Source organism: Lycorma delicatula, chromosome 2 (genome assembly GCF_047948215.1).
Source record: "Lycorma delicatula isolate Av1 chromosome 2, ASM4794821v1, whole genome shotgun sequence".
NCBI lineage: Eukaryota > Metazoa > Arthropoda > Insecta > Hemiptera > Fulgoridae > Lycorma > Lycorma delicatula.
In genome coordinates, this window is record NC_134456.1 from 65,736,362 (window position 1) to 65,755,719 (window position 19,358).

At 30.0% G+C, this 19,358-nt stretch overlaps 1 protein-coding gene across 1 annotated transcript; it reads left to right on the top strand.

The window, feature by feature from the left end:
- The first annotated feature begins 90 nt into the window (after nucleotides 1–90).
- On the top strand, nucleotides 91–18,392 carry LOC142318882 (retinol dehydrogenase 11-like). Its single transcript, XM_075355503.1, has 4 exons — nucleotides 91–485; nucleotides 762–997; nucleotides 14,024–14,321; nucleotides 17,998–18,392. Exons 1-4 carry the CDS (start codon nucleotides 201–203, stop codon nucleotides 18,154–18,156), a joined length of 978 nt encoding a protein of 325 aa, XP_075211618.1. The 5' UTR covers nucleotides 91–200; the 3' UTR covers nucleotides 18,157–18,392.
- The last annotated feature ends 966 nt before the right edge of the window (nucleotides 18,393–19,358 follow it).

The window sequence follows — 19,358 nt, forward strand, 5'->3', positions numbered from 1 at the left end:
ATGAAACCTAACCACAAATTTGTTTTAAAAACATCACCGTGAACGTACTCTATTGGTTGTCGTCAAAACTACGTACAGATAACTTATCAGCTGATTTAATTTTAAACCAAACCCAGCTGGTAGTTTGTTTATGAAAATTTTCTTATTGCAAAGTAATGATTAGAGATTAAAATTCAAATAATCTTGCAGCTCTGAAAATTATGGTTTCATCTGTTGTTTCTTCAGTAGTTTATGTAATATTTCCGGTTTTATTAGCGATTGGCTTGGTCAGAAAATACCGTGAGTACAAATGGGGAAAGTGTAAAGATTTCAGATCTTTACATGGTAAAGTGTTCATTGTCACTGGCGCAAATTCTGGTATCGGGAAAGAAACAGCCAAAGGTTTGGCATTAAGGCAAGCTAGAGTAATTTTAGCATGTAGAGATCTGGTGAATGCAAATAATGTTATTACAGAAATAAGAAGAACTGTGTCTACTGGAGAACTGGTAAGTAGGCAGGGCTTAAGTGTATTCTACATTACTCTATATTATTCTTTAAAAAAAAAGTAAAAGAATAAAAGAAAGTACTCACATAGCATGATTATTAATCATGGTAGTTTGTACTGTACGTGTATTTTCTTTTAATTTTATTATATTATGAAAATCTTTGCTGTTGGAAATTTCTAATTTTACTGTGTTCACTGGAATCATTTCTTTTTTTTGAGTATTATGATGATTACATTTTTAGGGATGTGGGTATTATCTTGTATTTTTATCTTGCAGATTCCAATGAAATTAGATTTGGCGAGTTTGTCATCTGTCCATGCTTTTGCTGATGATGTCATTAAAGATTTTCCTGAAATCCATACTTTAATAAATAATGCAGGAGTTAGTATCCCACTGAAGAAAAATAAAAAGACTGAGAATGGATTTGAAATAAATTTTGGAGTGAATCATTTGGGCCATTTTGTACTGACTAATAGATTACTTCCAAAGTTAAAAGAATCAGCTCCTAGCAGGTATGTTTTGTGATAAATGCAATTTTATTTCATTTAATACCTGCTTTATATAGAATTAAGATTGATAATTGGAACATTTAAAGTATATTTGTCTTAATTCCCATAAGTTGTGATACACATTGTTTTATTCTGGATAATATAAAAGACCTTAAGCCTTCATTTTATCCAGTATCATTATGAAATGCTTTAGAACCCTAAGTTTAATATTAAAAGAAAAAAAAATGTGGAAAATTTTTAGTGAAGTTATATTTATGTATTTTTAAATTCAAATGTTTTTCTTTTATGAAAGTATTAATCCAGTTTAAATCAACTTATTGCAAAAAAAAGGTACAACATTTATACAATAGAAATTATGGCACAAGATAAAAACTCTTCCTTACTGACAATAATATTAAGTAACATTACTCAATAACTTAATTGTATTCGTATTATTAATAATTATGTTTAATATTCATTAACAGGGTTGCTGAATTTCTGTTATATATTAATATTATACAGTAGAAAGATAAACATGCTTCCTTATTGACCAAATATTAATCAATTTATAAACAGAACAGTTTTATTGAATGTTGTAATTACTAAAACTGTAACATTGTAAATTTACTGTTGTATCAGGAAATAACTGTGCAATTAAATTAAATTAAAATGAAAATAAATTTATAAATAAAAAACGAATTTACAACAGAGTAAAGAATTAAAAATAAAACTTAAATTTACAAATATGTAAACAAATAATCTAATTTACTAACATACATTTTAATTAGGAAATTCACATTGCGGAATGAAAAATTATTTAACTACCATAGGTAATATCTGCAAATAACTACATCAGGCAATACAAAATTAAACATTTCATCTCTAGTTCTTTTATTTGTGAGAAAAAAAACCTGTTCTTTAATTTTTTCTTCATTCACTTTTGGGAATTCTGGTCTATCTATAAGAATTCTTTACTGTCCTTTGTGGCTTTTACAAAGGTTTTTATTAATCCCAGTTTGATATGAAAGGGAGATAAAAATATCTCTTCTGTTTTAGCTAGCCCTCATGAATACTGTTTTTATATCAGGACATAGGTTCTTGTGTTTCTTCCACTGTTTTACTACATAATACTGATCCCTAGCTCGGTTTTCCTATCACAAATAAAACAACAATGTTTTGTGTATCCTAGCTGCATGCTTAACAAAAGAGATATTACTCTTAAATATCTACACATGTTCCAGCTGTGCTTTTGATAATTTACTTTTTCAATAAAGTTTTCATAACATCATACCTTTTTTTCATATTAATTCCACAAGAAACTGTTACAGAAGGATATTTATTATTATTATTATTGTGAAGTAAAATTTCTTTTAAGCTATTCTTGGAGGTATCAATGAAAAGGCGTCACTTCTCAGGTTCATGAACTTGCCGTAATAGTAACATAACCTCATCAATGTTTTTACAGTAAACTTAAGTAATCTTCTTTAGTAAAGTATGGAAAAAAATCCTTCTGTGAGCTTTGATAGCCTGACATTTTTGTATTTTATTAAAGTAAATTCCAACCTTGCAATTTTGAGCCTAAAGGTTCAGCTTAAGTTTTTGATATGTTTAAATCTTTTATCAAGTCATTTAAATCACCTTATGATATAAGATATGACCCACTGGATTGTAAATCATGATTATCTTTTTCATAATGTCTGCTACTTCATCACTGTTTTCATCAAAACAAGTTTTCAGGAACCTTGGGGACTGAAATGGATTCAATGTGAGGTACAGATGGCAATGAAGGACTGTGTGTTTAGAATTCTTAGAAATTACAGGCACATTAGTTAAACAAAAATAACAATTGGTTAAGTGATCTTTTGGCTCACACCAAACCTTCTCAAACAGTCTTTCATGTGTCTTTTAGACGTTCTCTTAAATTGAATGCATAGTTACTATGTATTTTATGATATCCATGTATTTTTAATATCCATGTCTTATGCTAATCTCCAATTTACCGTCAAAGTACAATTTATATATTTTTTTCAATTAAAGGTGTAATGCTTTTCTTGTGTGATTTTAGTGAACTCACAAATAAAAAAAACTTTGAATCTTTTACACACACGAGGCATTATGAGACTTCATTGTTCATTAAAATAAAAAAGAACATTTATGTACAACCATGTATCATATAGTAACAATTTTCAAAATCTAAATTCTGGAATTTTTCAAAAATGTAGGGCGATGGAAAAATTCTGACGTAGATTTGTTTTCACCATTAAAGAGCTGATTGGTTTCATGTATCACTTGTTATGAAACAAAAACTGTGTTATCAGTTTGCTTACAAAGGGCATTCATCTAAAAAAAAAAATCACCTTTTCAACTCCACTTATCTATATAATTCATAAACAGTGGGAGGGGGTAATAGAATTTAAATCTTTATTTTAAACATGTGTGTTGTAGTCCTTCAATGGACAAATTTTGCTATTAAAAAACTTAAACATATCAAACAAAAAATTATTATTGTTGATTATAAAGATAATTCTTGTATTCAACGGGCACTCAACCAAAATGTTTTATTTTTTGAATTTGAACATCATTAACAGAAACCTTTAAAGATGTATTAATAAGAAAATTTTAATTTTTCTCCTATTCTATGTAAATACCCAAAAAAGGAAAAACCAAATATTGTGTCACTAACATCCACAAATATAAATTGAATAAAAGAACAAAATTGATAGTAAAGAACCCTCAGAAAACAATAATAATAATTTTTAAAAACTAGGTTAATTTTTATTATTTATACATTCATATGACAGTTGATTAAAAACAATATATATATATATATATATATATATACCCTCATCCGACCTCGGTATAGCAGACTCCGTGGTATATCCGACCGGCACAGTACAGTAATGTAGCTTGATATATACATGCATGCTTAAACTTGCATGTGTTGAATCACCACAACTGAATATATCATATTAGCACATCCTATCAGGCGGGGGGGAAGTACATATTGTACTACTGTACAATGTTGTGTATATATATATATATATATATATATGGAATAAAAATTTGTTTTAATTTAACTAGTGCAGAACAGTAGTGTGTTTGTCCATTACTACCATATTTATAGTGTCACTGTCACCATGAATTTTGCAAGTATGCTATTGAATGTTTGTTAATTTTTATTGTTTGTGTTAACTAATGGTTACTCAAAAACAAAAATACTTAGTGTGTTCATTGCAACAGAAGCTTCAAGAATGAACGAATTGATAAGGGTGAAACTGTTCAGCGCAAAACCTTTCTTTAGAATTGGGAGTTGATATTACCACAATTAAAGATTGGAGGAAAATCAGAAAGACCCTTGAAGCACATACACTAAACATTGAAAAACATGCATTTAAAAACTGAAAAATGCTGAGAAAGCACAAATTAAGAACTTTAGAGAGTGCATTGTGGCTTTGGTTCTGCCAAGAATACTGGAAAGGAACTCACTCCTTTGTTTGGACCCATTTTAAAGAAAAAGCAACAGATCTATACAAGAAACCAGAGGGTGATGAAAATTTCACATCAAGTGAGGGATGGCTTTACTGGTGAAAGAAGTGCCATGGAATTTGACAAGTTGTCATTGTTGGGCAAAAATTAACAGGCAATGATATCGTTGCAAATGAATTTGTGGTAAAATTTAAAAAGGTAGTTAAAGTTAATTTGAAACTTGACCAACTGTACAATATTGATGAGGCAGGGTTAAATTACAAAATAAACTGCTCCCAGAAAGAACTCTTGCATCAAAATTTGAAAATGTTACTAATACCAAGTTGGAAAAGGATATTTTTACAACTGCTTTATATAGCAACGCCAGTGGAAGTCATAAACTGGCGTTATTTGGTATTGAGAAGTCCAAAATTTTATACTATATATATATATATATATATATATTTTCTATCTTTCTTAGCTTCATCATAACTAAATCACATATTGATGTGTTTTGGATATATACCATTTTCAAAACTCACTGCACTGGCATTTTTTCTTTATAAATCTTTATTTAGCATTAGGTCATGCCTCTTACCTTACTCAAATCGCACACATTATTTGGCTAGTCTATCTTCCTGTTCTTTGTTGGGTTCACTCCATCTATTTATTTTATAATTATCTATTTCCAGTATTGAGCAAATTAAAATTCTTAAATAAAAAATCTGCTTGATTATTAATTGTTCATTTATAACAGTTTTTTCAGTTTTTTTGTTTAAAATTGAAATGTCGATTGGGGTAGAAAATAATTAAATTATTGAATTAATAATTAAATTAAATTAAGGTAGAAAATAAAGAAGAAGAATGGGAGAATGTTAAAAAGGAAATTTTTAAATCAGCAGAAGCAAACTTAGATGGAACAAAGAGAACTGGTATTAAGCCTTGGATATCAGAGACTATATTGCAGCTGATGGATGAGTGTAGAAAGTATAAGAATGCTAGTGATGAAGAAGGTAAAAGGACCTATCAACAATTAAAAAATACTATAAATAGGAAGTGCAAATTAATAAAAGAAGAGTGGATTAAAGAAAAGTGTTCGGAAATGGAAAGAGAAATGATCATTGGTAAAATAGGCAGGGCGTACAGGAAAGTTAAGGAGAATTTTGTGGTACATAAGTTAAATCTAATATTATGTTAAATAAAGATTGTACAATGATTTATAATACGAAAGAACAGGTTGATAGGTGGGTGGAATATGAATCCACCCACCTGAAGAAGAATTATACGGAGGAAATGAATTAGAAACTGGTGTTATAGAGAAAGAAGAGGAAATCGAAGAGGATGAAATGGTAGATAAAATACTGAGATATCAATTTAATTGAGCATTAAAGGATATGAATGGGAGAAAGGCTCCTGGAATAGACAGGAAACCTGTAGAATTACTGTGCAGTGCAGGTGAGAAAGCAATAGACACATCATACAAACTGGTGTGTTATATGTATCCTTATTCACGTGTGTGATATGTGCCATTTTTGTAAATTGCAATTAAAAAAATTAAATTTTTTTTGATTGTAATAAATCAATTAAAAAAAAAATTATTGTCATGATATCAAGAAAGCAGAAGTAGATAAATGTAATGAATGTAGAACAATTAGCTTAACTACTCATGGATCAAAAATTTTAACTAGAATTCTGTACAGAAGATTGAGAAAAGACCAATTTGGTTTCAGGAAAAGTATAGTGACAAGGGAAGCAATTTTAGTGCTCAGATTAATAGTAAAAGGAAGATTAAAGAAAAGTAAACCAACATACATAGCATTTGTATGCTTAGAAAAGGCATTTGATAATATAGACTGGAATAAAATTTCAGCATTTTAAAAGATTCTGGGTTTAAGTATAGAAATAGAACAATTGTTAACATTTACAGGAGCCAAACTGCAACGGGTAATAATCGAAGAGCATAAGAAAGAAGCAGTAATAAAAAAGGAGTTCAACAAGGATGTTCCCTATCCCCATTACTTTTTAATATTTACATAGAACTAGCAGTTAATGATGTTAAAGAACAATTTATATCCAGAGTAACAGTGCAAGTTGAAAAGATAAAGATGCTACGATTTGCTGATGATATAGTAATTCTAGCTGAGAGTAAAAATGATTTAGAAGAAACAATGAATGGCGTGGATGAAGTCTATGCAAGAACTATCACATGAAAATAAACAAGAACAAAATGAAAGTAATGAAATGTAGTAGAAATAAAGTAGATGGACTACCGAGTATAAAAATAGGATGAGAAAAGACTATAGAGGTAGAAGAATTTTATTATTTGAGAAGTAGTATTACTATAGATGGATGAAACAGAAGCGATGTAAAATGCCGAACAGTACAGGTGAAACGAGCTTTCAGTCAGAAATATAATTTTCTTCATCAAAAATTAATTTAAACATCAGGAAAGCATTTTTGAAAGTATATTTTTGGAGTGTAGCTTTATATGGAAGTGAAACTTGAATGATCAGAGTACCTAATAAGAAAAGATTAAAAGCTTAGCAAATTGATGGAGAAAGAAGAATTTGGAAAAATATAGCCATAAGAAGGTACAAATTTACAGACCACATCTTAAGACATCTTGAAATAGTCTCTTTGATGTTGGTGGGAGAGGTAGATGGGAATTATTGTGCAGGCAGGAAATGTTTGGAATATGTAAAACAAATTGTTAGGGATGTAGGATGTAGGGGGTACAACAAAATGAAACGACTGCACTAGATAGGGAATCTTGGAGAGCTGCATCAAAGCAGTCAAATGACTGAAGACAAATAACATTTTTAAAGTATTGTGTTACAGTACAACATATAGTGATTGAAAATGGTTACAATACTACTACTACTACTAGTAATAATATTAATTAAAAACTATTATGAAAACACAATAACAAAATAACTACATTACAACCAATTCATAATAAGACACAAAAAAGTGAATGCATATACAAAATATTTATACACTAATATCATTGAAAACATTACACTAAACTAATATATAAACCAGCATTCAAACCTAATAATGACTGAATAAAATATCTAAAAAACAAAAATAATAATAATCTGTGTGGAAATTATAAAATTGAATGAAGTGATTGTGATGATATTTATATAGGAAAAACAAATAAATCCTTTATAAGTACATTATAGAAATGAAAAAAAAAAAAAAATTATGTTTGTCTAACATGGCATACCGTCTGATAAACAATAAACATTGTGTTTCTGATATTAACATAAATTTAGAAATAAAAGAAATTATAAAAATGATGTAAAATTAAATATATTAGAAAAATATTACGTATTTAAATGTAAACAAAATTTGAATTTAATAAACGATCAGTGTTTGACACTGTCAAACACTCTGGGAGACAGTCTTATGAAACTGTAACAGATAGGCAGCCTTCATGTAATAAAGTAATACTTAATTTTCATTATTTTAGTACTTTTAATTTTTAATATGCAGTTTAATTAAATATTTCAATCCTGAATGTGTATAGGATCCCATGAAAGTTCTTTCATAGTAAAATTAAAGTAAGATATGTCTTATCTCAATATTCTGCACTAGGTGGTTTATTATTATTATCTTTTATGAGTCCATAGGATCACTTTATTCAGTCCATTATCCAAGTCTCTTTGTTGGGACTGTGTGAGCCTTTCAGTCCTCCCAGTACTTTTTCATACATTCTGATCTCTGTGCTCTTTCTAGTGTTGAAAATGTTCATGATTTGAGTTTTTTCTTGTGAATGTTTTTTCCTTGATTTTCTTGTTTAATTTTATCTTATCTGCGGTGTCTATTGTATAAGGCCAATTTCCTTCAGACCCTCTCTTATTTCTCTGATCCATCTGCATCCTGTCTTTATGTTTTTTGAGTCAAGATTGTACAGTAATAGCTGTTTCAGAAGTCTTGAATTTTGCATCCTCATGATATGTCCAAAGAATCCTATTCTCCTCTTATGCATGGTCTCAGTGATGGCTTCTAACTCTTTGTATACGATTTTGTTGGGCACAATCCACCACTGCTCGTCTTTCTGGTACTTTTTATTGATGTAGGTTCTTTCAATTTAGGTGGTTTATATTAATAGAATTAAAAATATAATTTAACAGTGCAGAGGGATAATATGAATCTTAAACAGATTAATTTCAATAAAGTAGTATGTATATATATATATATATATATATATTAACTTACAAAAATCAATTCTTTTTCTGTTATTGTATTTGTTCCTCTGTACTAATTATGTCGAAGACAAAAGTATAAAAATTTTGCCACCAGGAGTACAGAATTCAATAATGCTTACCTTATGTAAGCATAATAATTACCTTATGCTTGTTATACAGGGTGATTCAAAGAAACGGAAAATTTTGAAAGTTGTGTTGGTAGCCGTGGGCGATTGGTACCTCTTGATAAGTGGCACCAGCCTCTCTAACCTAACCTGCCATTTAGTTGTCATGGATCCTTGGAGTGGTGCACAATGTGCATTTGCTATCAAAGCATTTTACAAAAACAATGAGAGTGTGGAGGGAGCGCGTAGAGAATTGCGCCGTCATTTTAATCTGGGACAGCACGACCGTGTTCCATCAGCACATGCAATTAAAACATGGATATCTAATTTTGAGGAAACTGGTTCGGCAATGAAAAAGAAACCTCCATGCCGTGAGCGAACCGTCCGTACACCATAAAATGTTCAAGCTTTACAAGATGCTGTCACACGAAGTCCACATCGGTCAATCCGTCGTCTCTCAGCATCTTTACAATTGCATAGTTCAAGTGTTCGAAGAATGTTAGTGAAGGACTTGCAATACCATCCATACAAGTTGCAGATTGTCCAGGAACTGAAACCGAACGATGCAGTTGTGCGAGCACAATTCTGTAATGTAATGCTTCAGAAGATAAATGATAATGAAGAGTTTGTTCACGAACTGTGAATGTCAGACGAAGCGCATTTTCACCTCAGTGGATTTGTTAACAAGCAAAATTTCAGATACTGGGCACAAGAAACTCCTACGCAGCTACACCAGCGTTGCACAGCCAGAAAGTGACCGTGTGGTGTGCTATGTCATACCACAGGGCCTATAACACCATTATGGTGTTATAGGCCCTTATTTTTTTGAGGATGACAACGGTCTTGTGATTACAGTGACGTCGGCTCGTTACGTAGCTATGCTTGAAACCTTTGTTGTGGAACAACAAAAGAGATTTCCACCAATTCTTAACACAACCTGGTTTCAACAAGACGTTGCAACGTCACATACTGCACGAATATCGATGGCAGATGTACGCTGATTGTTTGGACAGCGTGTCAATTTCACAAAATGGTGACACTAGATGGCCTCCCAGATTGCCTGATCTTTCAGCTTGCGATTACTTTTTGTGGGGTCACCTTAAAAGCAAAGTATTCCACAGTAGAACTGCTACAACGGAAGAACTGAAGGCAAAGATCCGAGAAGCAATTCCGAAAATTCCAGTTGATGTTACTTCAAACCATGAACAATTTAACGAAGAGACTTCATGAGTGTTTACGTAGTAGAGGAGGTCTCCTGCAAGATATGACATTTTTACAAAATAAACTAAAATTGTATCCTAAAATGGCAACATTTTTACAATTACATGAAATAAAATTCATTTTCTAAAAAAAATAACGTTATTTAATTTTTTTAATTTCCCGTTTCTTTGAATCATCCTGCATAAAAGTGCTTTTGAGGGTTTCCCTCATCATCAGTTAATAAAACATATTTTTTTTAAATCTCACAAAATTTAAAACTTAAAATTGTAAACTTATAAAAATATGTAGTCATAAATATATATATAAAAGTTGTTTCTATATGCTGTGCTAAAAGTAATTTGTTCTCTTTTGTCTGGTTGCTTTTGTATTTAAAAAGAAAACCAATTTTTGTTATTTGAATCACATGATCTGATATTTGTAATTCTTAAGTTTCTTAAAAAAAATCATATTTTAAAAAACATTGTAAAATGTTAGTGAAGATTAAAGTTTTTAAATTGTTCCTTTATTTTATAAAACTGGGCTAATTTATTTATGAGTAAAATCGTATAAGTTTAAAAAAAGATTTTACAAAAAATATTTAGTTTTATTAAATTGTTTGAAGAGTTTTTTTTATTTGAACTTACTGCCGATGATGACTTCAGTGTCAAATCAACCTTGATATACTACTTTTGTTCAGGTAACACTTGTTTATTATGCTGTAAAACTCATCCTGTTGGGGGTGGTTATTGCTTTCAACCGCACCATCACCTAGGAATGGATTTCAGAGTCCTGGAAATCCACGTGGCTTATGGTCCTCAGGAAGGAGGGGAGGCAAGGTAACCAGCATCCTGTCAACTGATCTGGTTGCTCAGTTTTTTGAGTAAACTTTTGAAGAGGATTTTGGTTAACTGGCTGTACCAAGAGTTGGAGGCAAGGGGTGATCTAAGTGATCTCCAGTTGGGCTTCTGTAAGGGCGGTCAATTGTGGACACCATTTCCAGAGTGCTGACCACTGTTAGGTAGATTAGATCAGGCTCAAGCCATGTGTACATGTTTGATTCTGGCTGTCATCCTGTTCGGCGTCAAAATTGCTTTCAGTAGACACTGTGGGGCACTATTTTTGGGCCCTGAAAAGACATGGTAACAGTCTCCTGGTCATTGTTGCTTTAAAGCATACCTGTGCACATAGGGATTGAGACCCTCTGCCAAATGTGATTACTGCAGAAGGAAAGACACCGCAGGACACAGGTGTTTGAATGAGTTCTGTTCTTGCAGCACAGAGAAGCATGTTCAAAAGAATTTGGCATGCTTAGCCCCTGTTGGGAATAAGATGATTTGATCTTATTACATTATTAAAATTATATTATTATAATACATGTTGTTACATTATTATAATAATATTACATCATGGGAACTCTGTTGTAGACCAAAAGAGCACGGCATGTGGTGTCAAGATGTTGGTCAGAATTATCCATACAAAAATTGCAGAGGTACAGGGGTGAATTTCTCCTAATTCTAATTTTCCCTTTGGGCTGTGTTTGTATTCAAAGCAGGTCCAGCCCCATGGAAAAAAAAATCTGTTTATAATCATGAATTTATATTATATATAGTACTAAGGCTTTTTAATTCCGATTTTTCTTTTTGTAAAGTTCATTGGTTTTTTTTATTAAATATTATTTATCTATTACTATGCGACTTTGTATTTTGTTAATGGTTATTATTGTGTGGAGATGTTGATGACATATTTTAATTCAGAAGAAAAGAAATTGAACAGTTTTTTTTTTATTTTAGTTCAAATTCAAATATAGTTATTTTTGTTATATTAAAAAAAACACTTTTATTTTATTAGGGATTGATTGCTCTAAACAAGTGTGCCTTGTTTAGGCAAAAAGCCACCCTTTATTAACATAGTGATTAATCTTTTTTTTAATCAAACTTGGTAATTTGTATTATCTTAAGCTTTTGTAATTAGCTTATATGAGTCAGGGCCTCCTAGCGAGGATCCATTCTTTTGTTTTTCTTAATTTTTGAGCAACATAAAAAGAATTTGAGCAATGCACAAGCAACAGATATCTATTAAAGAATGACATTGTGTTCTGACCATGATGATCAGCATTGATTCTGATTGAGTCACTAAGGATGATTTTGACTAATGGTGAATCATTGACCAATGATTTTGTCATTAAAAAAATAAAATTAAACAGTGATAATTATAATTTTAGAGAAAAGAGCAGTATTTTGAGAATAGTTAATTAAACTGTAATTGAAATAATGTTTATTTAACAAAATACCTACCTGCATTGTAAATTATTTTTTATACATTTTCATTAATGAAAATCATGTAGGGGTGATGTAAATAGAAATCTAAGAAAGATAAGCAACAGTGTAGAACTTTATGAACCAAAAGTTTATTTTACTCTTGTTATGATAGTAGTCACTAGGCATGAGATGAGGTCTGTAAGGGGTTGATAAAAAATCTAGCATCCGAATTTTTTAATTGTTCTGTTGTATAAGAAGTCATGTGTTATCGTGAAGAACAATTCTTGAAATCAGGATTCCTCGTTGTTGGTTTTGGATGTCACAACACAGTTTAGAAAGTGCTTCATAACTTACTTATGGTGGGATGGATATTCCAGGTTCCATGTAATCAATCAAAAATACACCCTTTTAATCCCAGAATACAGTTGCTTTTTCTTTGAGACTGGGCTTTTTTTAAATTTTTAGTTTAAAAACCAAACTGGAATGATGTCACTGCGTGGATTACTGTTTCACCTCAGCATTGATGTACGAAATTCATGTTTTGTCACCAGTGACTATACAGGAAAAAGATTTTTTTCCCTCACAGTTAAATGGTTGAGAAAAGCATATGCAGATGTCATTCTGTAATATATATATTTATATATATACATATATCTTATCCTTATGGGCACCTATTGTGTTCACAGTTTACGATAGCCAGTTTACAATGTGCTAACATTGTTGAGAAACAATGTTGTCTTTTGAAACTTCTGGAAATTCTAGAGAAAGATTGCTAATTGTAAAGCGATGATTTCTTTCACTTTTGCATTCACACGTACAATGAGATCGTCGGTATGGATACTTGGTCTACCACCAAATGTCGTAAACATTTGAACAGCTTTCCTTAAACTCAGGACATTATATTCTCACTTTTCCATTGTGTTCTCTTGCGTTTAGAAATCTGATCACTTATCGAACTTCAGAACTGGCGGGATTTGTTAATACCACACTCCACTTTTTTTTACACTGTCTCTCTTGCAAAGGCAAACAACATTGAACTGACGGTAATGTGGCAGTTACATGCCCAACAGACCACTTAAAGCTACTGTGTATGCATGAACCAATCAGTGTTGCCAATCACCTTTTATAACTCATCGGCCTTTACTTTTTGACCATGCCTCGTACATCTGCTAAATCTGAGTATGTAGACAAATGACAGCTCACTAGAAAGAGTATGAAAAGATGAAGACAATTATAGTAATTTCAGGTATTTACCTAAAATACACTAAATAAATAAATATATATATTTATATACACCAAGTTAATAGTGTAATTAAAGATATAGGATCTAAATTCATAAATTTGTGTAGAACCAAGAGAAATGGCACCAAACAAGTCAGGTAACTAAAGGAAGGTATTGGAGAACTGGTTTTTAAAAAATATATTTTGGTTTGTATGTATGCTTTATTTTAGTAAAAAGGCATTTGTTATTTTCTGCTTGGTAACTCTGTGACTGATTAACAATAAATTTATAGTGTTGCTTTCTAACTAATGTAATTATAGTTTGTCATCATTTACATTTCTGAAATATTAATATAATATATAACTGTGAACTAATTGTGATAAAAGTTGTATCACATTACTCGATTTCATATCCAGTTATTACTACACTTAATTTGGGTTTTCTGAAAATGTAATATTAATAAATTATAATTAAAAAAAAAGTTTTATTATTTTTCAATGGTGAAGAACAGTTTAATATTTTTTTCTTTAGTTGTTCTATTGTAAAGGAAACCATGTTAATTATTATTTGTTTTCTTTTTATTTCAGGGTTATAATTGTGTCATCTACTCTACATGAGAAAGGTGTAATTGATTTTGATAACTTATATGGTGAAAAAGGTTGGGATTTTAAACAACGCATGAATCCTGCATATGCTAATTCCAAATTAGCCAATGCTTATTTTGGTCTTGAATTGGCTAAAAGGTTGGAAGGAACTGGTGTTGATGTATTTACTGTTTGCCCGGGTTTTTGTTACACTAAGCTGTTTCGGCATGCAGATTTAAAATGGTGGAAATATGTTTTATTTTTCCCTATTGCATTCTTTTATTTGAGATCTGCTAAACAGGTAATAAAACTTAAGAAGATGAACATAATGCAGTTATTTATTGCATTATTGTTTTTAAGAAAATTAAAGTAAGTTTTAATTGTAAACACTAACTTCTTTTCTTGTAAAAATTGTTTACTATTTATGGTTACATACCTAGCTCTTGCAAACATGTAGGAAAATGCATAGTTTTCGATTAGTTCATATTTTAAGTTCTTCATACTCTTAGTAAATTAATTGGTATTGTAAGAGAGGTTATTTGAATTATTGTAAAAACTACTTTTATATATACATGTATTTCTCCAATCAGTTTTCCAGCTACTGCCCAGTCTGAGTGTGTGTATATAGGTAAATGCAATTATAGCTACCAGCTTGCCAGGCTTGACATAGGTGTAAATGTACCAGTAAATATGTAGTCTGGAACAGACTCAGGTCGACCACTCCTGAGACATATGGTTAATGAAACTCAACCAACAAAGAACACTGGTATGTACAGTCTAGCATTCAAATACATCTGTATAAAAGCAACTGCCTTTATAAGGATTTGAATCTTAGAAATTCCGACTTAAAAAATCAGCTGATTTTGTGATGACATTTTAACCACTAGGCTAACCCAGCAGCTTTGTAAAAGCTACTTATTTAAGAAAAATAGTTCTGTATTATTCAATTCTGAATACATATTCACAACCATTTACTTTGGATAAAATACTGGTCGTTTTATAATTACTCAATATCAGTATGCTTCTGAGTTTTTAGAATTACACTTTTCACATTAATAAGAATTATGAGAAAGTAGTAAAATTGTTGGTTCTGATGCTTTGTTTTATTGTGGTCTGTTCATTATATTCTGTAAGTTGATAGTATAGTTTGTATTGTCGCAGGATCCGGTGTAGTGTTTAACATCTCTATTCTTCAGTGTTTTTGAAGCATAACTGTCATATTTCTCTCATTTGTTATTAAGTTGATCAATACATTTTTCATTTTGATCTGTATTCTTGTTCTCAGGAATGGGTGTTAGAAATTTATTGAACTGATTTTTGTTTTTATAATTTTTAATTATTTCTTTCAAGTAATAAAATTCAATAATTGATCTACAATGTATAAAATAGCAGGATAATGAATGGTTTTAAAGTAATTCTCTCAATCCTTTTATTTATATTTTCCTGTCAATAAAAGAATATCTGAAATCTATATGAAAAATGGCAAACAATTTCTTTCATGGCAATTGGGTGATTGTCAAATGTCAATGTGTATAGAGATGTAGATGAAAAATTGTAAAAAATGTTTTATATCATTAGATTTGGAGGAGAAAGTTAAAACCTCTTCTTCAATATAAAGTATTTGCAGCTTAAAAGAATAATACAATAGAATTAATGTTAATAAGTAATTATGTTGAAACATAGTATCTCCATTGGATCTTAAGGAAACTGTTGCTGGTCTAATTATATTGTCACTTCCAACTACTTTTGAGCAAGTGATTTATAATATATAAATCAGATTTTAAGCAAAATAGTAGAATCTTCCAAAGGTTAATTTAAATAAACATATACATTATTACTTTATTCACACAACCTCATTCAACAAACTGCTTTTTGAACTAATACAGGCTAAATTGTGTTACCAGTAAGTCAAAGATAAATTCAGCATTGAAGTACCTAGTACATACAATAAATGTAACATTACATTTATTGATTCATTTCTGTATAAAATATAACCGAAACAAAAAATTAACATACATTAAAAGAAAACAGAAAATAACTCATAATTTTAAAACTCTATACAATTTAGTTTTCACAACAAAAACATCATACACACAAACACAATATCCTTGGAATATAAAGCATCTTTTAAAAGTTGTCCAGTATTTCAGTAGTAATTTCTTAACAAAAATATAGTGAAACATTCCAAAACTTAGGCCCAAACTTAGGGTCTTTTTATTTGTTTGTCCCCTTGTCTTATTTAATAAATAACAATTCATATCTCCAGAATGGATTAAGGTATTTTAATGAAACAATCTCTTTTTACTAATATTGTTTATATAACAAATAAATGTGAAAATTTTGTTTGTAAAGTTCACAGTGACAGCTATCTTAATTTTTCACTCAATGATAGGTTAAAAACTACTTTTGTTATTAAGTAATTGTTTATTAGTCAAAAACACCATTTTATTGTGAGTAAAATGACATCTTGTTTTAAAATGGCACAGTTATAATGGAAAATGTTTGTCATAAGGTTGGTCTAGTGGTGATATTCCAAATCAGCTGATTTTGAAGTTGAGAGTACTAAGGTTCAATTCCTAGTAAAGGCAGTTACTTCTATACAGATTGGAATACTAGATCGTGGATACTGCTGTTCTTTGGTGGTTGGATTTCAATTAACCATACATCTCGGGGAACGGTCAACCTGAGACGGTTCAAGACTACACTTCATTTATATTCATACATATCATCCTCTGAAGTAATACCTTACGGTGGTTCCAGAGGCTGAACAGAAAAAGAAAGATGTCTAAGTCTATGGACAATATACAAAATACTTTTGTGACAGTTTCCGTCTCTTCCACAGTGTGTAACTAGTTAATATTGCTAAAATACCATTAAGATAAATATTACCTTTTCCAGGTTTTGTTCTTCACTTACTCATAACTATTTTATTCAGCTTTTCATAAATCTTTCAATTAAAACTACAGTTGCTTTACTGTTTTGAAGAGTAATACATTGTTGCAAATATTTTTTAAAAGTAATATTTTTTAAAAACTTTTATACGAGATATAGCAAATCTGTTTTCAAACTGTGTAATGGCTGGCATAATGGTAAAGCTTATCCAGATTGCAGAAGTTTTCAATAAAACATTAATCAAAATCTACGAGTAATTAAGTAAGATTGGTACACTTGAGGTACTAATAAAATTACAATGATCTTTGGACAAAATTGAAGATGTTCTAAGATGGTAATCTAATAAAATCATTTATTGGGAAGGTATTTAGAGCCATGACACCATGAAATATTCTTCATATCAGTTGCTGTTATTATACTGTTTTAGGTAAAGTTCTCTAATCAGTCAACTTCTGTATCTGCCTTTGAACAAGCACCTCATAACCTTACATTTATATAGATGTCATCGTTTATTATTTTGGTTAGAATAGTATTTCCATAATTATTTTTGAGCAGAAATAATCGCCATGCAACTTAGGAAAGAGCTTTGTTTTTTGTCAGTGAACTTTAGGTACCTTAGGGAAAATACTGATTAGGTAATTGATCAGATTATTAATGGTATCTGCAGTGCCATTTTTAACTTCCACTAAGTGATACTGGAGAAACATTATTCTGCAGGAGTTTTATAAGGCCAAGGAGTTGGAGAAAAACAGAGGTTACAGACATTACCATTTTGGTGTTGTAGTTGATGTGTTGGCTTAAAAACAGTTGATTCTTAGCAAAAGCTAGCCCTTCTCATCTTCTCTATTAAAATGTATATGTAAAAACATAACATTTTAGTATTTGTTACTTCATGTTGTTTCCATTATTTTTTAAAGTTAATCAGTATAATTTAATTGCATTGAAAAATATTTAATTTGAAAATCACATGAACTAATTAAATAGAAAAGGTGTATAAAATAAATTTCCATAAAAAAATTAATAAATTTAACAAGCCCATTAAATGTTTGTTTGGTATGATAATTTATATGCCATATTTGTTTCAGGGATCTCAAACAATTCTACATTGTGCTGTAGCTGATCTTCCTGGCATGTCTGGGAGATTTTTTAGAGACTGTAAACCTTATATGTCTAAACACGAATTTAAACCTGAAATTAGTACTAAACTGTGGGATGTTAGTGAAAAATTAACATTAAGAGTCTGAATTGATTTTATTGAATCTTTTGTACTATATATATATATATACATTTTTTGTTTTATTTTTTAAAATAAAAACTAATGGGAAATGTTTATCCTTTTCTGTAGTGATAAAATTTACCAATATAAAACATGACAATACAAATACTCTTGCTAATAATTAGTTTTATGAAAAACCCTTTAGTCAAAAGTCTTCTTTGTTAGCTGTCATTAATAGTATATTAATAAATGCAGTAATGTTTATGTAGGAGTAACTTATTTAAATAAATATCCAAAATGTACTAAACCTCATAAAATGATGTAAATCCCTACTGCCTCTTTCCTTAAGTGTGACTAACATATACAAAACTAGAAGGAACACAGTACTATATAAATATCTCCTTATCCTTTCCTGCCTTTAATGTAATGAACACTTAAGAAAATGGTTAAATTGGATGACTCATTGATGTCATTATGAATGAATGGAAAGTGTTAAAATATGGGACTTTTTTGTTGAATATTCTACAAATAATTATAGTCTAATTTTTACTATAATTAGGTCAATTTTCCCAGCAATCTAAGTGGTGAAGAGTTTTCTGAGTTTGAATTTGGTCAGAATTGGTATTTTTCTTGCACTAAAAAATTCATCTTTCATTAATACTTGAAATTGGTTGGATTGACTTATAGTGGCTAAAATAAACATAAATAATTATAATCTGCTATTAATTACGATTTACTTTTTTTCAGAATGGAGTAGATATGGTTGAAAAATTCTCATACAATTTCAATTTTATAAGTTGCTAGTTTGTAATCAATTTTTGTAATTTTATAACATGTGAATCCCATATTAGTTTTTAGTCAAATTTACTCCAGTTTACAGAATATTTTGAATCATTTTAGGGAAATAAGTGACAATACCAGTAGTACAATTAGTACATTTCAAAACTTTACAATTTAAAAAAAAAATGTATATTTGTTTCTTCAACAAAGGGCAATTATTGTCTGTTAATTTATTCTGGTGTTTCATGAAATCTGAAAGAATTTCTGAACATATTCTACAAGTGGAAATAAAGAAAAATGTTTATACAAACATGGATCTGAAAAGGCTTCATTTTTAAGTTATAGCTTGTGAAAAATTTTGCACTAATTTCTGTTGCAAGGATAAAATGAAGCCATACAGAAATTCTTGAAACTTAATTAATTAATTAAGGGATAAATCTGATGGTTTTA

What these genes read in the sequence shown, in the direction of transcription:
- LOC142318882 (XM_075355503.1), top strand. Translation starts at nt 201, where the DNA reads ATGGTTTCATCTGTTGTTTCTTCAGTAGTTTATGTAATATTTCCGGTT. An exon ending in CTGTGTCTACTGGAGAACTG is followed by an intron (nt 486 to 761) that starts GTAAGTAGGCAG and finishes TTTATCTTGCAG; the next exon opens with ATTCCAATGAAATTAGATTT. An exon ending in ATTTGAGATCTGCTAAACAG is followed by an intron (nt 14,322 to 17,997) that starts GTAATAAAACTT and finishes TATTTGTTTCAG; the next exon opens with GGATCTCAAACAATTCTACA.